Source organism: Schistocerca serialis, chromosome 4 (assembly GCF_023864345.2).
Source record: "Schistocerca serialis cubense isolate TAMUIC-IGC-003099 chromosome 4, iqSchSeri2.2, whole genome shotgun sequence".
NCBI classification, from domain to species: Eukaryota; Metazoa; Arthropoda; class Insecta; order Orthoptera; family Acrididae; genus Schistocerca; species Schistocerca serialis.
In genome coordinates this window covers 208,400,082-208,424,285 of record NC_064641.1, presented here as the reverse complement: position 1 = coordinate 208,424,285, position 24,204 = coordinate 208,400,082, and the positions used below count along the sequence as shown (strand labels likewise).

General features: G+C 38.6%; 1 protein-coding gene across 2 annotated transcripts in view; it reads right to left on the bottom strand.

The window, feature by feature from the left end:
* Nucleotides 1-24,204, bottom strand: part of LOC126473675 (nucleoprotein TPR-like) — a 398,029-nt gene that overhangs the window by 275,572 nt on the left and 98,253 nt on the right. For both annotated transcript variants that reach the window (XM_050100910.1, XM_050100911.1), the window contains exon 10: nt 18,820-18,945. In XM_050100910.1, the coding sequence (XP_049956867.1) occupies nt 18,820-18,945 (126 nt within the window). The remainder of the gene's footprint in view (nt 1-18,819; nt 18,946-24,204) is intronic.

Genomic DNA, 24,204 nt, shown 5'->3' with positions numbered 1-24,204 from the left:
TACCATAATTTGTGTGGTGTCCCTGTTTATTTCTCCTTCCTTGTTCTAACAAACAATCTTGTCATCACTAATTCTGTAACTATTCCTACCACTGTCAAAACTCATTCTCCGGTTAACTTCACTAACCCTGCCACAATCACCTACTTAGTTGTGATTCTTGAGTTTCTCCCGGCGTATTTGATAATCAAAATATCCTCGGGTGTGCTGCCGGTCTATAGTGTCCAACGGGCACAATATTTCGGCGATCATACATGTCGCCATCGTCAGGTGAACTGACGGACTGAGCTCCTGTGAACGTGCCGGCACGGAGATCCGTACGCTATGGCTGCTCAGAGGGAACTGGGTTCGGTCGCGGCGGCGGCCGATTTAAATACCCTCAGTATTTCGAAAAATGGGTACTCAGAGTGGCAGATTCAACGTGCTCTCCGCCCAACCACTACAGCCCAACCTGTTGAGATGGATGAAGTCACGACGGAGGAGGTAGGAACTGCATTTATTCCATACACAGGCGCACTCTCGGGGAAAATCGCTCGCATTCTGAAGAAACACCGGGTCGGAACTGTGTTTTGTCCTCCAAATAAAACTCGTGCATTGGTGGGGAACGCCAAAGATGACCTCGGTTTGAGGAAGGCCGGCATGTACCAGATTCCGTGTCAATGTGGCAAGTCGTATATTGGTCAGACGATGCGTACCGTCGAGGATCGATGCCGTGAACACCAGAGGCACACTCGACTGATGTATCCGAGCAAGTCGGCGGTCACTGAACATTGTTTGTCGGAAAATCACGCCATGGAATATGACCGCACGAGGATTCTGGTACAGACGTTGAGATACTGGGACAGCGTTGTTAGAGAGGCCATCGAAATTCGCACCAATGACGACCTCATAAACCGTGACGGTGGCTATAATCTTAGCAAGGCTTGGGAACCAGCGATCGGGTTAATCAAGAGTAAATCGAGCAAACTTATAGTTGTGACGACCACGGCTGACAGAGCCATCACACCGACGTCATCTCAGACGCCGTCGCAATCTGTTCCACCGCGCGACCGTGGCGCGGGGTGCGGACGGCGGAGGGAGCCCGCCGGAGGGTATTTAAATCAGCCGCCGGCGCGACCGAACCCAGTTCCCTCTGAGCAGCCATAGCGTACGGATCTACGTGCCGGCACGTTCACAGGAGCTCAGTCCGTCAGTTCACCTGACGATGGCGACATGTATGATCGCCGAAATATTGTGCCCGTTGGACACTATAGACCGGCAGCACACCCGTGGATATTGTGATTATCTACTTAGTTATCCAGCGATTATTCTCTGGTTAGGCATTATTACGTGTTTGTACAATGCGTTTTCCGCGCTACTCCCAGAATGGAACTTAAGCGGCTGCGAGCCGGGGTCTACAAATGGCCCTGTCTCATGTAGCGATCTGGCCAAAAAATTTCTGTTAAAATTTCACTTTCTTGGATACATCGAGAAGATAATACGTAATCTTTCATACCTGTTAGTCATTTATTTCCACTCTGGTAGTCTGAATCTATGGATTTCGATAGTAATTATAACAATGCTGAACATTCGCAAACCGAATCAACCACATAAACAAGCAGCACTTGGCACTCACCGGTTCAGCTTTATTCCACTCAGCTCGTATGGCCCCGTCCCTTTTTGTCTGCAGGGAAGTTAATTTCTAGATGTGACGAGGATTCCCCTGGCAGAGACATCACGTACACTACGCACGCATTCAAAAATGAACTTATAATTCATTCAGAAATCAACTTAGAATGTGTTCAAAAACCAGCAGGGGTGCATTTCAAAATCATATGAATAACCGATAGACTGACGTGTGCTGGATGCTAGGTGCTTTGTGAAACAAGGTTTTTTTTTCTCAAGAATATGAATTTGCGCCCTCCCCCCGAAATTGACGCCCGGTTCAGATACTCCAGTTTGCCCTCACTCCCCACTAGATCCTGGCCTGCTGCACACGCATGAATCTGGCAACTTGGGTGCGCCAGTAAAATTTTTCCGAGTACCATGTGGCTGGTTGCTGCTACTGCTGCCTACACAGTCAACAGCCACATTTCTGTAGCCAGAAGCAGGAGAAGGTACTACTCATACAAGACTCAACTGCGCGTGTGCATGAGCCCACACACAACTGATTAAATGAGTCTAATGTAAACAGTTGTGACGTCACACTCATCAAAGGCAATTTGTTGTAATAAAGCATTGCATAGTCCTCCGAAAGCCTTTGACACATTTTGCCGTTGGCAGACGCGTGTACAAGCACTGTGTTATTATATACGGCACATTTCCTTTGCTATTTAAGTTTTATTTTCAATTTTTTCTCTCGTTCATGTTTTAATCGTGCAGTAGCAGGATGCAGTAACATCCTTTGTTAAAGTAATGGTTCTTAGCAGTCAAAATTACAAAAATTTAACTGAAAACTAAAACAACGAAAAATTCCCAGAATTCTAAAAAATTCCCGGATTTTTCCCGAATCTCCCGGTTGTCCCAGGTCATATATACCCTGACCAATCTGGGTCCCTTACCAGGTATGACACAGAAGAGAGATGATCCAACAATATATGCTTCATAAAGGGATCGTTTAGCACGCAGGAGAGCGATACAAAGATGTTAAATGAACTTCACTGTGAAATATGCTATCCCGGCTGAGACACAAGCTGAAAATATGATCACTATTTTTTATTTACTTAAATTTGCCATATTTCGTGACAGTACCTTTTCCGTTAGACGTTTGCAAGACGATATTAGTCTTGGCTTCAGTTGTCTAAGTATGATTCCACAATGCATCTATGTCAGCTGCAGAAATGACGTGGTTCAACGTGTTTCTCTCATTTTGGTGTTTCAAATACAGTTTCTTCAAATGTAGTTTCTTCTTTTTAGTTAATACAAAAATAATAGTAACATAATTCAAAATTATTTATGACGGCGACCTTCACATTGTTCTTCCGTCAACACACACCAAGAGTTAGCTGACGACTGACTATAGTCAAAGACGACTCCATCGTCAAAGATATTTTACACAATTCACAAGTTTCCATTTGTAATCAGTCTCTTTGCTATTCTTCGATACATTTTCTAATAGTAATCAATATGCTTTTACTCTCAAAAACAGAAGTAAATTAACATATAATAAGACAAATTATAATAAATTCTGACAAAAATATAAGAAAACATTTACAATTCGGCATCGACAAATACGGTAAAAAAATAACATCTCCCAGATCCATTACAACTGCTCCCCAGGGCTTTTGTTGTTATGGACATATACAACAAAATCCCGACCACACTCAGTGATGGATCTGTATTACACAATTAGTACACTAATTATGCAGTCTGATAACCTCTTCCAAATTTGGACTCTTTGAATCTGTGGACTTGTTACTGGCTGTTGTTGCAATGATACTTCCCCATCAATCTCATACACACAAAAAAATTCATGTAAAGAAATTATTTGACATGACAAATATACATGGTATAAAACATACATGAGAAATATTCTAACATACAGCATACAGATTGAAAATAATAGAAAGGTAAAACTCATTTCCTAGAATAAGATTTAATTTTTTTTTTTAATATTAATGTTAATTTCATTATGCTTACATATTGTACAGTAAAAATGATACTGGACATATATAGTGTAATGTGTTTTTCTCTATATTTGCCTTATATATATATATTTTTTTTTTAACTTCTGATTTTTTTAAATTTTTATATTTTTTTTATTAGTCATGGTTTTTTTTGTTTTTGTATATTTTTTGCTTATGATTTTTTTTATTTTTTTTACTCATTTTTTTTATTTTGTATTTTTTTTCTTATGATTTTCTTCTTTTAGTACAGCTAAAGATACATCAGTATTATCTAATTTTTTTGCAATTATTTATGTACACTTTCCTCTCTACTACAATATCACTACAAGTCACATTATTGTGAAGAGTACTTTTGCTCCCCACAACATCAGTATAAACAACAATAAACTGCTCATATATCATGAGGCTTTATCTAAAATTGGTTTTGAAACTTATACCTTTGCATACATGTCCTCACATGCATGCCTTCACCCACAGGGAAGACTTAGCTTCCAAAAATTAGAAAAATTCAGAGATGCTCACTATGGAGACTTTTTTTTTTTTTTTTTTTTAAGTAAAAATAAATCTTTCTCTCATTCTTTGTTACAACAGTGTTTTTTCGTCAGTTTCAATTAACATGTGACTCCAAATTATTAATTTATACATGCAAATATACACACTTGGTTGTACAGGCAGTTTTGTTCTAACAAGCGTATTCCAGTGGAGGACTTTTGTTTTAGATGATAATAGGTTATTTAAATTTTGAAATTATGATTTCTGTTTATACAGTTTTAAAGAGACAACATTCCTGAGACCAAATAATTTCTTTGACTTAGGATACACCAAACGATAAGCATTAGGGTGTGGATTTTCTATGACTTCAAAAGGCCCAATATAGATATCAAAGAATTTTTTAATTTCTGAAGTTAACATTTTTGATCTTTCATGAGATTTGACCAGAACAAGATCCCCAATTTTAAAAGTGGTTAATCTTACCCTATTGTTATGTCTTTTATTCCTCTTTTCCCCTTGTTTCCTCATAGTTTCCCTGAAAATATCTTCTCTCTCTTGCATAGTTAAAGGTGTACATTTAGGAAATTCAATAAGTTCTGATATAAGATTTGGAGGTCTAATATTAAACATAATCTCATACGGTGAAAATCCTGTGGAATTATGTTGTAGGCTATTCATAATATCTTCAAAATTTCGAATGTGCTCAAACCAGGTTAGATGTTTATGGCTACAATAAGTTCTACAAAGTCTCCCAATTTCCCTCATATATCTTTCTGCAGGATTGGTGGACGGAGAATAAACAGATATACGTATATGCTTCAATTTCGATCTTTCAATAAATTTTTTCCAAATTTTAGAGGTGAACTGTGAACCATTATCGGATAATATAGCTTTTGGTTTACCCACCTGTGCGAAATAATCTCTTTCAATTTTTATTATAATTTCATGGCTAGTAGCTTTTTTCACTGGATATAGTTTAATTAATTTTGAAAATACATCTACCATAACAAATATGTAACAGTGACCACCTTTACTCTTTGGTAACATTCCATATAAGTCCACTGCGACAAGATCTAAAGGTTTTTCCAGAATAATGTTTTGCATCTCTCCACCACATCTTTGATTGCTCACTTTAACTCTCTGACATTTGTCACAGGTTGCCAATTCTTTTCTTACCTTCTTTCCAATATTGTAAAAATAAACATTTTCTTGTATCTTTTGAATGCACTTCTGTATCCCACAATGACCAAAACTTTCATGTATGTAAATGATCAGCTTATCAGCATCTGCCTCTGGCCAACACAGTTTCCAATTATCAGAATCTACATCTGTTCTCCGAAATAAAATCCCCTTATGTAATTTGTAAAATTTATCAAGTTACTCATACCCCTTCTTGCCTAAACATTCTTTGATTAATTTCCAACTCTGATCTAAATTTTGATTTTTTCTAATTTTGTTACACATAGCTCTAATTGTTTTTTCATTTTCCACCCCTTTCAAGTATCTAATTTTAAATTGATTTTCCTCCTCTTGTTCAAAAATCTCCTTTTCTCCCCCAATTGGTAACCTTGAAAGTGAATCAGCTACTACATTCTCAGAACCTTTTATGTGTTTGATTTCAAAGTCAAACTGTTGCAGAAAAATTGCCCATCTGGTCAATGTACTGTGGTATAATTTGCACTCTTGTAAGTAACTCAAAGCTTTGTGATCCGAAAGTACTATGGTTTTATGTCCAATAAGGTAAATTCTAAATTTTGTAAAAGCCCAATGAATTGCCAAAAGTTCCTTCTCTGTGACTGTATAATTTTTCTCATGCTTGAGCAACATTCTGCTTGCAAATGCTATGGTACAATGTATCTTAACTACATTCTCTACTATTTCTTGAAATAACTCTGCTCCAAGCCCATAATTACTGCTATCAGTGTTCAAACAAAATGGTAAATTAAAATCAGGTCTGTGTAATAAGTGTTGCTTCCTCAACTCTTGCTTAATTTTATCAAACTCTTCCTGACAACTTTTATCCCAAACCCAAACAGTGTTTTTCTTAAGTAATTGACTTAAACATGGTGCATTCAGACTCTGATCACTTATATGTTTTCGGTAATAACCGCATAACCCAAAGAACGACTTTAATTGTTTTTTAGTCTTAGGAATAGGAATTTCTGAAATTGCTTTAATTTTTTCTGGATCCGCCTAAATTCCCTTGTCTGTGACAACATGACCCAAAAATTTTAATTCAGAAACTGCAAATTTACATTTCTCTAAGTTCAATGTCATCCCCCCTTTTCTAAGTTTTTCACAAACTGACTTCAAAATCAAAAAATGTTCCTCCCAATTTTGCCCTGTAACCAAAATGTCATCTACATAAATTATCAGTTTAGACGCAAGTTCTTGCCCCAGTACATGATCCAAAGCTCTTATAAATTCGGAAACAGAAGAATTTAACCCAAATGGCACAACACAATATTGGTAACTCTTACCATTGTACAAGAAAGCAGTATATTTTCTAGAATTAACCGAAAGTGGTGCTTGATGAAAACCCGAAGTTAGATCCAAACTTGACATATATTTTATATCTGTAAATTTATAGAGTAACTCATCAATATTTTCAGGATGGTCTGTCTGTCTGAACAAAATTTTGTTTAAGTGTCTAGAGTCCAAAACCAATCTTATTCCACCATCTTTTTTCGAAACTACTACTAGAGGATTATTATATGCACTGATACTCCTTTCTATTATATTACATCCTTCCATCTTTTTCAGCTCTTTCTCAACAGCAGGTCTTTTTGATATTGCAATACTGTATGGTTTTATGAAAAATGGTTCATGAGGTTTTACCTGAAGCTCACACTGATAACCCTTTACCCTTCCAGGTATTTCACTGAAAACATCACTGTATTCCCACAGCAGATTTTCTAACTGTTGTTTTTGCTCCCCAGATAAATTTGGTGTTTCTGAAATTTTCAAATTTACTAAATTCCCAAATTCAACTTCATCAGTATCAAATCTATGAGTTTCAATATTCTCCAATCTATTTTCTTTTAGTAAATTGATACTGTCAAAATTTCCATTACTCTGATCACCAAGCGTGTTCACAAAATTTGTCTGAATGTATTCCCTTTCACTAGTGTCTATCAAAAGTTTTCTTCCAACCCAATCAAATGCTGTATTTACTTTTACTATCCAATTCATACCCAAAAGAAAATCCTCATTAAATTCCTGAATTACAAAACATCCATGTGTGAACAACTTGCCTTCAATTAAAAATGTCACTAAAGCCTGGCTTTTTACCAATTTACTGCTCTTCCCAGTAGCACCTTTTATCTTTACCCCAACAACTGGCATTTCAACATAATCTTTCCCCACTTTCAATTTCTTACTTAACCTTTCAGATATTCCCGAGATCTCACTTCCTGTATCAATTAAACATTTACCAATCCATGACCCAATTTGAACTTTTATATAAGGACTGCAAAATTGATCACTTTTCTCAGAACCTGTATCCTCATGTAATAAATCACTTTCAATTTCCCCAAACCTATACTTATCAGAAGCATATGGTATATCATTACATGTATTATTTGTCACAGTTATAAAATTTGCACAAGATACAAAATTGTCATTAGTACTCTCTATTATCTCAAATAGCCAAGAATTTTCATCCAAATCACACTGTATACTATTGAAGTACTTATCCTTCAGCTTTTCAAAAATAAAATATCTCATCTTTTTCCACCACTCAGGACATACAGTTTCACATACATTAATAAGCATCTTTCTGAAGTTCTTGTCAAAAGAAATAGTTTCACTGTTCAGCCATATATTCATAAGAAATGTGTGTGTACCATTAGTATCTGTAAAAGTTTCACTTAGGTTAGAAGTTATACATGTGTCATCGTTATTTGTGTAGTCAGATTCTTTACCAACAACATCAAAATTCACACTTTCACATACATCCAGCTTGTGAGCTTTATTCATCCTGGTAACATCCCTGGGAATTTCTATAACATTCTCACTATTTAATCCATTTTCAACCATGTGTATACGCAACTCCCTATTTAAACTAATGAAATACCTTTCCTCAACATCATCATCAATACCATTACCATCATTATCAACTTTATCAACAACATCATTATCATTACACATACTCAGGTCATACACATTCAAATTATCCCCCAAAATATTATTTCCCCTTTACAAAGTTACCAGACCCCTTTCACCAACATTTTCATTCTCACAGCATGCATTCTCTCTTTCATTCACACACATCTCTGAACTACTACAAATTACATCATCTGACAAAGTGTTGTTCTTTTCTGCCCAAGTGTAAAGCTCTGTTAAATTAAATGAATCACAATTACTTTTATCTACTGTATGTTCTTGTGTACTGAAAATGTTATCTTTATCATCATTATTTTCCTCTTGAAATTTCTTCAATAAGTAACAACTAATGACCTCATGTGGTAGCTTAGGTTTGGAACTGTCATGTTTGGGTTTATGCTGAAAGACAGGCATCACAGGGAAGTTAACTATTGAAATTTCAAGAGAGTACCTTCCAGTAAGAGTCTGACAACATCCTCCCGTATACATCTCACAAAATGACCACAATGAGGAACTTCAAGAAATTAGAGCAAATGATTCTTCTCACACACTGTTTGCAATTGGAACAGGAAGGGGGTGGGGGTGGTGCGGAATCAGTCAGTGGTACCAGAAGTAACCTCCACCACAAACTGTCAGGTGGCTTGAGCAGTACTGATTTAGATGTACACTTGGTCAGAATAATGAAAACCAATCCAACTTCTCACTTGCAAGTAAAAGACATCCCATACTCCTAAATTTTCGGCCCTATTGATCAGGATTTCATTATGTGCATTAAAGTCAATCATAAGCAAGTTAACAAGTGGGAAGCACAGATCTTTACATCATGACTGTGGAAACATTCTAATTACACATGATGACAACTACAGTGGATGAAACAATTGTTAACTACACTTAAGATTTAAATGTATTGTATGAGGGTGGTAGTGATGATGATATTGAGAGTCTGGATAAAATATGTTGTTTCTGTTTCATTAAATTAGGGTTATTGGGAACATTATTATTTTAAAAAAGAATGTTAATACTGCAAAGCTTTTCTGATGACAGAAACAAATTTGACAGAAGAACACTAATCGTACGCGAGTAAAGCTTATATATATATATATCAAGTGTACAGAATTTCTTTTAATCTGAGCAAAATACACACACACACATTGATATGCGAAAACATGTGACTCATAGCACCCCTCCTCCTTCCAACCCCCACCCCACCCCTGCCCGGTGCAGAGCATATGGAATGGAACGAAATTTAAACTTTATGTGCTGGCCGTTTCTTGTGTGCATTGCTGCCATGCCACAGGTGCAGCTGCTGCAAGCAATAACAGTGTGGCTGCAAACTGATGGAGGGAGATGGTAATTGCAAGTGGGTGTCTCCAGGTGTGGTGGGTCTTGTGGAATTGGTATGGTGTCTTGTAGGGGCAAAGATTCTCCAAGTTCTGGTGTTCTCATCGCAATACCAGAAAAGGTCCAGTGTACGGTGGAGGGAGAAGCAATTTGATGAGATCTGTTGCAGCATGATGGGAGTAAAGTTGTCTACTGCTTTGTGCATGAAAACAGCGACTGTGGCGTGAAGCAGGCGGGCGTCGTTTCTTGGTCATGTGGTCATAGACCTGTTGCACCATCTGCGGCAGTTCCGCTACAGAAGATAGCGGTGAAGGCATGAGATAACCTGCCAGATTGAATAATGGCTCCCCGTACATAATTTTTGGTATCGAGGCTATAATTTCTGGCCTGTACACTGGGAACAATCGTGCTATCCAGGTGATGACAAGAGTCTTTCCTGTTGTCTTGGCAAAAATGTCTGCTACTGAGTGCATTTGTCCACCACTGTGGGAAGTTGTCTGTAACCATATGCAGGTGAAAATTGGTCAACGAGATCAATGTGCACGTGAGCGAATACTGGTGAAGAGCCTTGAAATTGCCCAATGTCAGTGTGTAAGTGATGTTCCACTTTGGACTACTGGCATTGAATATCCCAATGCGCTCATGCACAAACTGCTATTTTTAATCAATGACCATACAAATGATTGGTCCATAGCTTGATTGTCATCTCTGCTCCTGGGTGTGATAGATTATGAACACTTTTGAAAGCAGCCTTGCAAAGTTCTTGTGCGATGTAGGGCCTTGGCTTCTGCTGAGAGACATTGCAACATCACAACACAGTGTTAATTCTGCTCCTGGTCTCAGGATTTAGGCAAGTCACAGTACTGTAGAAGGGTCAGCCAATAAACGCTGTAGTTGTGGATTGACAGTCTGCTCGGTGCCAGGTTCTTTGAACTGCAAGGTATTTGCCACAACACAGATGTGTGAAAAGTAATTATCCACAATATTATCTGCTCATTTTATTTGGCACAAATCTGTCATAAACTAGTTGAAAAGCTCTTTATGTCTGAACTGTGGAGATTTGGGGTTGGGGAGGGAGGGTTGTGGGAAGTATGTCACTGGCTTTCAGGAAAACAGATTATCAGTTTGTGGTCAATGTAAACTGTTATGGGATGAACTTAGATTTTTGGGCAGAAATTTGTAACAGACTCATAAACTGCAAACACTTCTGTGTTATACGTGGTCTATTGCTATTACAACAGTTGCAACTTTTTCGGAAAAAAATTAAAATCTGTCGACGTTGGTTATATGTTTATGTAGGGCTGCATCTATTGCTGATTGACTAGCACCTACAGCTATCACCAGTGGTGGAGATGGTATTGGGTGAGCAAGGAGTATGACACTAGTTAGGCTCATTTTAAGTTTTTGGAAAGGTTTTTTCTTTTCTTTTTTTTTTTTTCTTTTCATCTCTGGCATCAATTTGAGGGATTGTCGACCTATGATGTTGCATCTTCCAGTGCATCTGTAAGTTATTTATTTCTCGTTCAGCTACAGGCAAAGCGTGATACACTTACAAACATCAACATAAAAATTTAAATTAACATTAACAATGATTTACAATAAAATTTTCAGGGTTTCCAGCCACAAAAGTGCTTGGTCACTTATCACATGTATGTCCATCAGATTTCCTCCCTTAAGTCCGTGTACGTCGCACTCAACTATATGCTGCATGGTTTGACTCTCTCCGCACTCACAATTGGGGTCCTGGGAGAAACCCCACTTTTTCAACAAATATCCGCACCGACCAACACCTGTCCGCAGACGATTTAGAGTTACCCACACTCTACGTTGGAGTTGGAAGCCTGGAACTCGTTGAGATGGGTCCTCAATAAGGAAACTGTTATTCACTTTGCTTTCCTGCCATTGCTGTTTCCACAGGTTATCGATATCAATCTATTGTTTGAGTTCTTTCCAGAAGGGATTTCTTGACGTCAATCTGTCAGGGGGAGGAGGTAGGTCCCTGAACTTCTCTTTGTACCTCTGGATTGCTCTTTCACGTCTAATCGAGGGTGGTTCGATATTGGCAAGGACGGGCAGCCAAGGTTTCGGGGTGGGTCTTACTGTTCCTGTTATGAGCCTCATTGTCTCGTTAAGTTGCACATCAATATATCTGACATGCCTACTGCGGGCCCAGACGGGTGCGCAATATTCCGCTACACTATACAGAAGTGCCAGTGCTGATGTGCGTAGAGTTTCAGTGGAACATCCCCAGGTTGTTCCTGCCAGTTTCATTATGATGATGTTTCTTGTTTTCATTTTTTGGGTGACTTCGTACAGGTGGCTCTTATATGTGAGAGTGCGATCTAGCTTAACACCCAGATATTTTGGCGTTCTATCGTTTTTCAACAATTTACCTTTTATTTGCACGTTTAGCTCACGATTTCCATCTTTGTTACACAAGTGCATTATTGATGCCACGGATTTAGTCGGATTTACTTTGAGGTGCCAGTTGTCATAATATTGTTGTAGTCGTTCCAGATCCCTGTTTAAAATTTCTTCCAGTTCTTCGAAAGTGTTGGCGTGAGCCGCGATAGCGATGTCATCTGCATACATAAAAGAACGAGATTCCAGGTTTGGGATGTCCGCTATGTATAAATTGAAAAGGCATGGAGCCAGCACAGACCCTTGGGGGAGACCATTTTGTAGTGTCCTGTAGCTGCTTGTATTCCCATTCAGAGATACCTTGAATCTCCTGTTTATCAACATATTTCTGACTAGATCTATGATCTTCTTGCATTTCACGACTTTTGACAGTTTATACAGTATCCCTTTTGTCCATACGGTGTCGTATGCTGAGGTGAGATCTAATAATACCATGCCCGTTTTCTTTTTGTTTTGGTAACCTCTTTCAATGAAAGTGGTTAGGGCGAGAACTTGATCGCAACAATCTCTTCCTTTTCGAAAACCGCCTTGCTCTGGGGGAAGAGCAGCTTCTATTTTACTTTCTATTCTGCCTAGGATGACTCGTTCAAACAGCTTGTAAGTGGTGCACAATAAAGATATCGGTCTATAATCTTTAGCATTCTCTCCTGTTTTCCCTGGTTTCTGGATGGCTATGACTTGTGCGTTTTTCCATTGCTTTGGTAACCGGCTGGTATCTATGATATTAGAGAAAAGAGAAGACAGCCATGCTCTTCCCTTTGGCCCGAGGTTCTTCAAGAATTCTGGAAGAAGGCCGTCACAGCCAGCTGCTTTACCAGGTGACATTTTCTTTAGTGCTATATTTATCTCTTCTTGTGTTACCCAGTTCGCTAAACCTGCTTCCTCCTCGCTTGCATTCATTAGCTGCTGTTGCTAGTAGGTGCAGCGATATTAAAGCTAACCATTCCCAGGAATTTTCCCCACCCCCCACCCCCACCCCACCCCCCACCCCCCAGTAGTCCGTTGGCTTTGGAAGGGCTTGTAGAGCTTCTATCTTCTACGGTAATGGACGAATGCCATCTGCCAAAACCGTAAGTCCCACGAAGGTTGCTCCAGTTTTCCTCATCGCACACATCTCTTCATTCAATATCATGCTATAGTTATGCAGCTGTTGATGCACTTACTGCATGTGTCACTATTGCAGCTCGAAGTTTGGTGAGGCAGGGGTGAAACTGAAGTCTCTTTGACACTCCACCAACAAAATGTTCTGTGTCTGTGGCATTTTTCACACCAAATGGGGTAAATAAAAATTCGAACATGGCAAAGAGCATAATTACTGCAGTCTTTGGGATTTAACAAGGTGCAACAGGTATTTTGTTACACATTTTGTGCCATTCCATGACACTGAAGAATTTTGTGCCAGATAAAATCTTGAATATTTGGTGTAGGGTACCTATCTGGGAAGCACGATAATGACTGTGAGCCATATTTATTGCAAATGAAGTACACAGGTGGAGGCCACAGGCTGTTGGAATGATGGACTGTCCCCACTTGGAGCATTTCTTTGGATATGGCTTCTGTTTCTATTAAGTCATTGGTTCCCAACCTTTATTAGACCATTACCCCTGAGTGCAATCAGACATTAGCTAGTACCCAGTACCCCCCCCCCCCCCTTTTCTATCCGTTGCCCCCTTCCCCCACTAAACTATAGAATGGAAGACTTTTCTTGGAACACTTTTATTTTTAAAATGATGAAAGGTGAATCATGCTTAGTTAGTTTGTGTGTGTGTGTGTGTGTGTGTGTGTGTGTGTGTGTGTGTACTGTTCATAAATCAACTGACTGCTGCACTCCTTACTTCTGAACAGGCAGAAGTTGGAAGATTTCAGGCTGTTGATGCTTTGTGTCTGACCAGAGCCACCAATAGTAATAGTAATAACAATAATACTGTGCACAGCACTATAGTAGTCCTTATGTAGTTACTGCTGTGTCAAGCTGTCAAATTAATTCATTTATCTGTTTCAAAGTGAGTAATGAAGCAATTTTTGGACTACTGCAGGCACTACCTACAACTTGAAGAAGACATTTTCTTGAGATAATTAGTATCTGTCACTTATATGTCTCATTTTTATCATCAGTGATGTACAGGAAAAAGACAACATGTGTGTGTTGTGGGTGAACTATGTCAGGAACCTGTAACCTCCAAAGCATTAATGCTACTGTTTGAGAAAAAGTAATTATTGATAACTTATGTAATCAATATTAGAATCTTATAAAATTGTGAAAATAATTTAGTTTCTTGACTGAGACAGAATCAAACTGTTTAGCTTTGACCCCTCAGAAAATTTCATTCCACCTCTCAGGGGGTAATTAACCCCAGGTTGGGAACCACTGTTCTCGGGCAAGCCTATGGGCACACTGTGAAACAGGTAGTCCAGTGTAGTATGGATGTGATGCACAGTGTTGTTTTTGATCCCACTACCTATTACGATATACATAAACCATTCCGAGTCTACTCTCTGTACTGTTCTTTAGGTAGAGCGTATCCATATACTGGTTACTGTCACTGTCGACAACTGTGTATTGTAGTCCTCAAATCTGCCGTTAGTGCCAAAGGAGCAAGGAAAACAGAATCTACACTACTGGCCATTAACATTGCTACACCACGAAGATGACGTGCTACAGATGTGAAATTTAACCGACAGGAAAAAGATGTTGTGATATGTAAATGATTAGCTTTTCAGAACATTCACTCAAGGTTGGCGCCGGTGGCGACACCTACAACGTGCTGACACGAGGATAGTTTCCAACCGATTTCTCATACACAAACAGCACTAGACCGGCGTTGCCTGGTGAAACGTCGTTGTGATGCCTCCTGTAAGCAGGAGAAATGTGTACCATCACATTTCCGACTTTGATAAAGGTCGGATTGTAGCTTATCGCGATTGTGGTTTATGGTATCGCGACATTGCTGCTTCTGATGGTCGAGATCCAATGACTGTTAGCAGAATATGGAATCGGTGGGTTCAGTAGGGTAATACGGAACGCCGTGCTGGATCCCAACGGCCTCGTATCACTAGCAGTCGAGATGACAGGCATCTTATCCGCATGGCTGTAACGGATCGTGCAGCCACGTCTCGATCCCTGAGTCAACAGATGGGAACGTTTGCAAGACAATAACCATCTGCACAAACAGTTGGACGACGTTTGCAGCAGCATGGACTATCAGCTCGGAGACCATGGCTGCGGTTACCCTTGACACTGCATCACAGACAGGAGCACCTGCGATGGTGTACTCAATGACAAACCTGGGTGCACGAATGGCAAAACGTCATTTTTTCAGATGAATCCAGATTCTGTTTACAGCATCATGATGGTTGATTCCCTATTGGAATTTGCAGTATTGTAAAAACAATTGTTAAAATATTCTGTGGCATAACAAACATCCACTTCGTTTTTCATAACATGCCTTTACACTGGCTGAAAAGATAATATCTTAGTGGAAAATGTAAGAGATATGAACCAAGTGTTTGCCTCTTCAGTGGCTGGTTAGAGATGGCGCGTGCAAGAAGTAAGGACTCTGGAAAGGTAGAGTACGCAATGATCTGTTAATAAACCTTGTGGGGAGGATACTCACTTCTGATAAAGGTTGCGGTGAAACACCCCCAACACCTTTGCACAGTGTGTTTGTCATGCTGACAGGACTTGCACAGGCTCTAAGGGAAATTTTCATATGGAGAAAGTGCGGCCATTGCCAAAGTGGAGGATCTATTGATAGACTGAAAAATGTTATGATGCTACCAGATATGAAATCAGTATGAAGGATGATGGCTTACACAGTTATAGGGGAGATAAAGAGTCATTCGAAGAGGGCATGTGAAAATGTGTCAAGTTCTAGAGGAAAACATAGGTAAGTATTTTCACACTGTAACGTTACTGATGAATTTAAATCAAATGAGAAGTCTAGGGCTCTGTGACAGGAACACTGGCTAACAGCAAACAGCTTAAGGCATTGTGAAGACCTCTTTCATGAATTGTATAATATCAGTGGTTAAAGATACCAGAGCAGCATATTTTAAACGCAGAAAGAAAGTTTTAAGAGAGACTATGTTTGAAATAAATATTCAGTTTTAGAAAGTAATTGAGCAGCATAATCACAGCATAAGAAAATCACGCAAACTGCTTTTAAAAACTTTAATTTCTACCTAATTATAGGACAAACAGTACGAACTCTTATCTACTACTTTCATTACACTGAAGTACACAAGGACTGAGGAGTAAAATTAATAAACTGTGGTGAATTAAGAGCTGTCAAACTCACTTGACAATCTGCCCCTCTGAATGTCATGTCCACCTGTACAGATATATTAAGTGTGATAGGATTTAGGTTAACACCTAACTTCTGTAGTGTCAGTATAAAGCAAAGAAGAGTTACTACATTAATCAAAAAACTTTCATTCATTAACAAACATTGCTACTCCGAGCAGCATCAGGATGCATGTGCAATACAAGATAAATTTTGTAACAAATTCTTTGTAACAGTAACTGCAAACGCAGCACCTGATGGAGATTTTAAGCTATTTATAAATTATCTTGAAGCTCTATTGGCCTCTGTAATAGCCAAAAGCAAAGAAATAATGATTGGTTAATAAACAAGGTACTCCATAATCAGGGCATTCTCTGGAACAACAACTTAATTGAAATATACTGAGATCGAGATACAGTGCATCGAATGTCTGAAATTGTTTTTTTGTTCATTTTAAACTCTTGTACATGGACTAAATTTCAGTCAAATATAAACAAACTACTATTGTGATTTCAGAATACATGCTGTGATAGTGTAATATGTACAAGTTACTGACTGATTTCAGGAAGTCTTGTTCTAGAGTGCCTCAATTGCAGACTACAAAGGTTACTAGTGGAAACTGCACTAAACAAATAAACTGAAAGTGTCATTGCAACTTGGTACTGTAAGCACTAATGCAACCCACTGCTGCAGGATGCTAGCACTGAATGTAAACATTTGGACAGTTAATTGCTGTAGTGGAAAGAAGACAATGGAATGTGGTAATGATGAATTCATTGATATGGTTTTGATTTATGATCAGGACCACCAGAACTCTGCTGCTGCTGTTGCTGCTTTCCATGTGTGTGTTGGATTTTTCCTGTTAGACATCATCCCACTCCGAGAACAGTTGTGTGTCTAACTCGTCATACAAAAGGAAGGAAGGAAATTAGGGTACAATGACCCACCAACATTGAGGTCACTAGAGATGGAGCACAAGCTTGGAATGTTTCAAGGATGGAGAGGGAAATCAGCTATGCTCTTTGAAAGCAACCATCCCAGCATTTTGAATGGGAGGTTCAGGAAATGGGAAACTTTCATCGAGATGGATGGACATGTACTTGAACCGTTGTCCAAAAGAATGCAAGTCCAGTATGCAAATCTGCACCACCTCGATCAGCATGATTTGAGAGAGACAGGTCGCTAGGCATCTGTAATGGTCAATGCTGGTAGGCAGCGACATCGCACAACAGTTGCGGTGGAGGAGGCAGATCTGTATCCAGCAGCAGAATGCTCATTGAATACTAATATTCAGAGATTCGCTGCACCCTTAACTGTTAAAGCACCTGTGTTAAGAATAGTACATGATCAATTACTGTATCCCTTGCACGTGCAACTTCTGCAGGAGCTGAAGAGAGAACGTTATTTTCAACACCATAAAAATCACCATAACTGACTGCTGAACCAAAATGCCATGATCAACAGTTACCAGAAATGGCATTTTCATTCAAAACAATGACATGTTTGGAAAGACACAAATGTACACACTATCTTGGAGGTCCATTTGCAGCATACATTCATGGCATCTTTGTTGGCCACAGGGAACAACTTTGGAGGGGACAATATCATTGTTTGAAAAAAATAAAAACACTGGTAGATAAAAATATTAGTCTCATTACTTTCCTGACACACCTCATTTGTAACTCTTCAGTTAAGTACTGACACTGTTCAGTATACCAAATCTACTAAACATGTGTTATTCAGTAGATAAATCAATGATCCAATTGCTTTGAGGATTTTGGGAAACTGGTTCAATACTTGGACTTGACAGATATTTATAGAATGTCTCCTCATGTCTTTCAAATGCAATTACTATCTCTACATTCATACACCTTTTCTTCTCTTCTTCTACCACTTCTACCTTGAATGAAGAAGTGTGTTAATGTGGAAGCCTGAAAAGCAATTCCCCCCTCCCCCCAATATATTTTAGCAAGGAGTATTATACAGCATATACATGATTTATAAAAGCTGGACAATTTGATGAAGTGCCATACCAAGAGACTGTACAGAAAAATCTTGTGAAATGTAACACATTTTTAAATTGTTAGTACATTCTGATAGCTTTTGAACACACACATAGAAAAACACATGTTTAATTTTCTTGTATCACACAAAAAAGTAATGTGCATAGATATAAACTAAAAATGATCACAACTGGTGCATCTATTATCTGTGTGATGATACTGCACCTTGATGATGAATATTGTAAGATAGTTGAATTCAATCTTTCAAACAATTAATATCAGAATAACAGCCATGGGTAATATGGTAACATAGTTGAATTCAATTTTAAAAACAATTATGATCAGAATAGTAGCTATGGTCACTGTCACAGGATTTCACAAGAAGGAAAAAATATTTTTTTTTCACTTCTCTGTTGTATAACCTCAGAAACTCTAATAATTTACTTATCTTCTACTACCACTACTCTGGAAAGAGCAATCATCAATCTCTTAAATATAAATTAGTCTCAGGTAAATACTTAAAACACAGCCAAAATAAAACTTTTCACATTGCACAGTATAGTTTGTATTTACCTTCTCAATATTTTCATCTGGAGGTAGTGGATCAGACTGAATAGCCATATCCATAACTTTCATTGACTTGCTCTCAAGCTGCTTTGCCATGTGGTTTAGTTGTTGCTTAAACAACGCCAGCTGGCCCTGGAAAATGAATTCACAGCACTATGCAATAAATTCTTAACAAAATCATTGTGTTGAAACAGGAAATACATCTCAAAACACAATTCAGATGCAGATACACTATTACATGGCAGTACACATTGTGAAGTAGATAAGTCAAAATCAACAAAACAAACTTGGTCTAAATATTTTATAAGTAAATGTAACAGCTCACCAACTGAAAACTTTGCCAGCTTCCATATAAATCTTTAAAAAAAAAAAAAAAAGCGCACGCACACGCACACACTCTTGCTCGAAGGAAGATTCATCTGGGAGCTGGGGAAGTTTTTACACTTGTTTATGTGCCTTTCAATGTCTCAATGACTATTATTCAGTGAGTTCTTACCTTTCGCCTAAATTATTTACTTCTACAAGGACATTTCATTACCTGACTTGGTCTAGTAGAGTATAGGAAACAAATAATGGAAATGGCAGCATCTAATCATATTGGGGCAGAAAAGTAAGTTTGCAGAATGTTCTCAATTTACATATTATTTAAAAATTACAAGAAAAGAATGAAAGTAGTAACATACCACTTACAGATTTACTTTCTTAAATTTTTTATTGGCAATATAGTATTCTAAATTTATCAAATACGGCTTGTGTTTGGTATTCCCAATACTTTCTATTTTTAAATAAGCAAGTATTTGAAATGTATTTAAATAGATGTTTGCAGAAAATGAACTGTTGTTATAAATGTTGCCATGATACAATTGTAAAAAGAAAGAAAAGTCTATAATATCTGGCAGTGATCGAGTATTTAAGAAGTCACTGTTAATGTGTCGCATGCAAGCACAGTCAGATGTGGGACACAAAGCAGTATAATATGCTCATGGTTAATAATCGGTGTGGCAGTGCTCACCATTAGCCACCCTAATGAGATGGATGGGCAGAATGCTGTAGTGGCCACCACGAAAAACTCATTGGTCTGAGGAATAAATCCAAATGGATGGAGAAGGAAACAAATATGAGTTGACATACACTCATAACTGCACGACAGAGAACCGGGAATGCAACCTGTGAGCATACCATACTCAAAATAACACATTTCCGTGTTTACTCCCTTTATTTGTTACTCTATGCCTGTTAATGTTGTGCGCACAGAATATCCCACAAATAGCAGCACACCAGCAATGCCAGTAACTGCTACTAACAATCTGATATTATTTTTTAACTAAAAATGCTGGCTCTACAGTGTGACGGCTAGTGAAGCATATGAAAGTAGCTGTTGATGCCTAGCCTTCATTTTGGTAAGATGGCTTTCATGTAACTGGAAGAATTCCTTATATTCAATTGTTTAATTAGAGCCTACACACACACACACACACACACACACACACACACACACACACACACACACACACAGAGAGACAGACAGAATATATAGCCACGGAAAATAATGGCACATTTGTGTTGTTTTTTGTCACACTGAACTTCAGTGAAGATTGTTTTTCAAAGAATCATGATGAAGTTCAAATAGTGTTCACTATTCAAATAAAAACATGTAGTAATCATGATCCAGACCTTAAAGATTCAGTTCATGTTGATTAGCACAGTCATATAATTTTTTTAACAATTCAGTGACACCAGCAGAGATTACACATGGTTCAGTCACATGTTAATGTAACCACAGTATACGTCTGACATAAAATGTGATAACCACTCATAGATAGCAGATGGTAGTGCTAGCAGTGGAGTGTATATAAAGCATGTCGGGGTGGGGATGTGAAAAATGGTGCAGTTGTTGTCATAATGCAGAGACAGCGTGATTTATGTGACATCCAAATGAGCATGATCATTGGCTTTTTGGGACAAAAGTGAAAGTATTTCTGAAACAGCTAAGTTTGTAAACTGTTTGCATGCCACCATGGTTAAAGTATACTGAGCCTTGCAAAACAGCGCAGCCCAAATCTGGTGCCGAGACAACTGTAGTGCATCACGGGTGATAGATGACTGGGATGAATGATGACTGTGGACATGTATATGAGCAAACAGATGTTCAAGTGTCGAGCAACTGGCTGCCCAGATGAACCAAGGGGCTACCAACATTGTACCTTTAATGATCGTTCACTAAATGTTGCTGTTTAGGGACCTAACTGCTGTTCATCAGCGACAAATGGTGGAATTTGCTTGGCAATACCACAATTGGACATCCACTGAGTGGCAAAAGGTGGACTTTTCAGGTGAATTGGACAGATGGCCATTCACACATATGGCATGAAATACCTGAAAGCAAACACCCTGCTTGTACAATGGGCTGGAGCAGGGCGTCCCAACGTGAGGTCCGTGGACCCCTTAGGGGTCCGCCGGCTCTTTCTAGGGGGTCCGTGGCCACCTTTCACCAAATCGTGTAAAATAATGAGTAAAATTATTGAATAAAAATGAGAAAATCAAATTTATGACTTTTTTTTTATTTTTCTTTCGTGTGAAAAACGTGTACTTTTACTTCAGATCGTATTCCCACGCAGCCTTTGCGCTTCCTAAGTGAGAACGCATACACAGTTTAGTGCTGGAGAATGTGGCTTTTCTGATCGACTGTTTCGCAACAATACGGGGGTCTTTTGTGCACCGGCTCATGGCACTAGATGCACTGAAACCTTTTACGCATGGGCGGAGCGAGCTTTGTCGACCAATCACAGCGCTCGCTGGCACGTATGCAGCCCCAGGCATCATTAAATGTTAAACTTGCTTTGTCAGCGCATTACCTTTTTCATAAGTCGATTTTTTACCTGTTTATTACCTCTAACATGGATTTGTGGCTTAAGTCAGGATCACTGAAGAAGGGTGCAATTTCTCCATTGCCTTCACAACAAGGGAAGTTTCCATTTGAAATGAATGAGGAGGGAGGATGACCAAAGGAAGAACAATCACAAGAAGCTCCACAGCCGGATTTATTATGTGAAAACACTGCAAGTACTCCATTGGTTGCAATATCCTGTGGAAGTGGAATAACCAAGATGTGTAAGAACAACGAAAGCTATTTAGAAATGGGCTTTATGGAGACAAAGGAAGGTAAAGCTCAGTGTGTAATTTGTGCACGAGTCCTTCCGAACAGTTCAATAGTTCCAGTTAAATTGCGCCGTCATTTTGAAGGTACTCACCCAGATTTCCAGGCTAAAGACATCGATTTTTTCAAAAGGAAGAGTGCTGAACTAGCTGCTTCTCAGCACTGCATGAAACTTCATGCACAAACAATTAATGAAAAATCATTAAAAGCTTCTTTCTTGGTTAGTTATTGAGTGGCAAAAACAGGCAAAGCTCATACCATTGCAGAAAATCTCATAAAGTCGTGTGTTAATGATAATGTTTCTTGCATGCTAGACAAAAAGGCAGTAAAGCTTGTATCTTCGGTGCCATTATCAAACAATACTGTCAAGAGATGCATTGTTGACATGTCAAATGATGTGAAAGACACAATTCATTTTCTCTGCAGATAGATGAATCCACTGATGTTGCAGGATTAGCGATTTTATTGGTTTTTGTCCGTTATGAGTATTCTGGATGTTTTGAGGAGGACCACTTATTGTGCAGACCACTACCTGCAAACACAACAGGTACTGAAATATTCTATCTATTGGATGATTTTTTAAGGACTAATGAAGTTTCATGGTCTAGTTACATAGATGCATGCACAGATGGTGCAAAAGCTATGATGGGTCCTACAGTCGGAGCAAAAACAAAAATAAAAGAAAACGCCAAGAATTGCAGCAGTAGTCATTGTGCTCTCCACAGGTACGCTTTAGCTACGAAACCAATGCCTGTTTCATTCAAAAAAGTTTTAGACGAATCCATTCAAATCATTAACTACATAAAATCAAGGCCGTTGAAGTCAAGACTTTTCACAATACTGTGTGAAGATATGGCAAGCCTTCATTGTTCCCTGCTTCTCCACACAGAAGTGAGGTGGCTCTCACATGGATTCGCACTCTCTCGGTTGTATGAATTAAGATTGGAAGTCTTAGCTTTCCTTTTGGAGCATAACACCAAATTAGCAGACCTTATTAATGACGAAAATTGGCAGTGTATACTTGCCTATTTGTCAGATATTTTCTCCAAAACGAATATTTCACGCCAAGAGCAAAGTGAAACAAAGGTCACTGCTATCGACAAAGTTTGAGCATTCAAGAGGAAAATCAATTTTTGGGCAGAGAGTGTCGAGGAGGTGGAGATCGAGTGTTTTCCTCTTCTCAAGGAGTTTTTGAAAAACAAAACATTGGCACTAGGGAAGAATTTGTATCATCAAATCCTGGAACATCTCCGAACTTGATGTCATTGTTGGAGCATTATTTCCCAACAGCTAAAGAAGAGAAGCTGCAGAAATACGAATGGGTGGTCAACCCATTCACTGTATCCAAAAAGCCGAACATTCTATCATCAAATGAATATGAGTTGTTGATAGAAATTGCCACAGACCCTACCTTGAAATTAAGTTTTGACATTGATGGTTACTCACACTTTTGGATAACAAGAAATACTACCCCCTTGTTGAAAAGGCAAAACATGTACTTCTTCCGTTTGCCACAACATACATGTGTGAATCTGGATTCTCAATCTATGCTGCCCACAAAACTAAGTACCGAAGCTGTCTAGATGCGGAACCAGACATCCGTCTCCAGTTGTCAAGAATTGAACCCAACTTTTCAAAATTGTGTCAGCAGAAGCACCCTCAACCATCACATTAGGATTCCCTTGTTATTCCTACAGACTCATCTATAGTAAAGAAGTAAGCATTTTTCTTCGTAGATGTTCAGTGAACGTACCTGAGCTATAGCTCTGTAGGAATTTTGTTTCTGTCTTCTATCATTTACAAAATAATTATTAATTGAATTCTATTGGCATTGATATTTTTGTTACGAAAATTAAAATTATCTCTAAAGCTAATTTCTTTTCTTTATAATATATTCCGTCCTCTCAGTTAAAAATATGGCCTACCTATACTTCAATTACAATTACTTGCTATTACTCTGACACTATATTGTGGCAACTGGCTGTGAGCGTAAACAAATGAGGACTTTTCATGTGCCACCTTGTAAAAGGTAAACCGCCTCAGCCAGAATTGTTTCCTTTGAGAAAAAAAGTCTTACGTTCTATGAAATGCTTTGTCTTCTTATATAGAAATAAGAGAGTCTGTTTGTTTGTTTTCCTAATTTTTTTTACAGTCGAGACTGACTGCCACGATATAGTGTCCAAGTAGTAGTTGAAGCTGTCAGCTGTGGCTAAACTGTTGCCATGCTGCCTGCC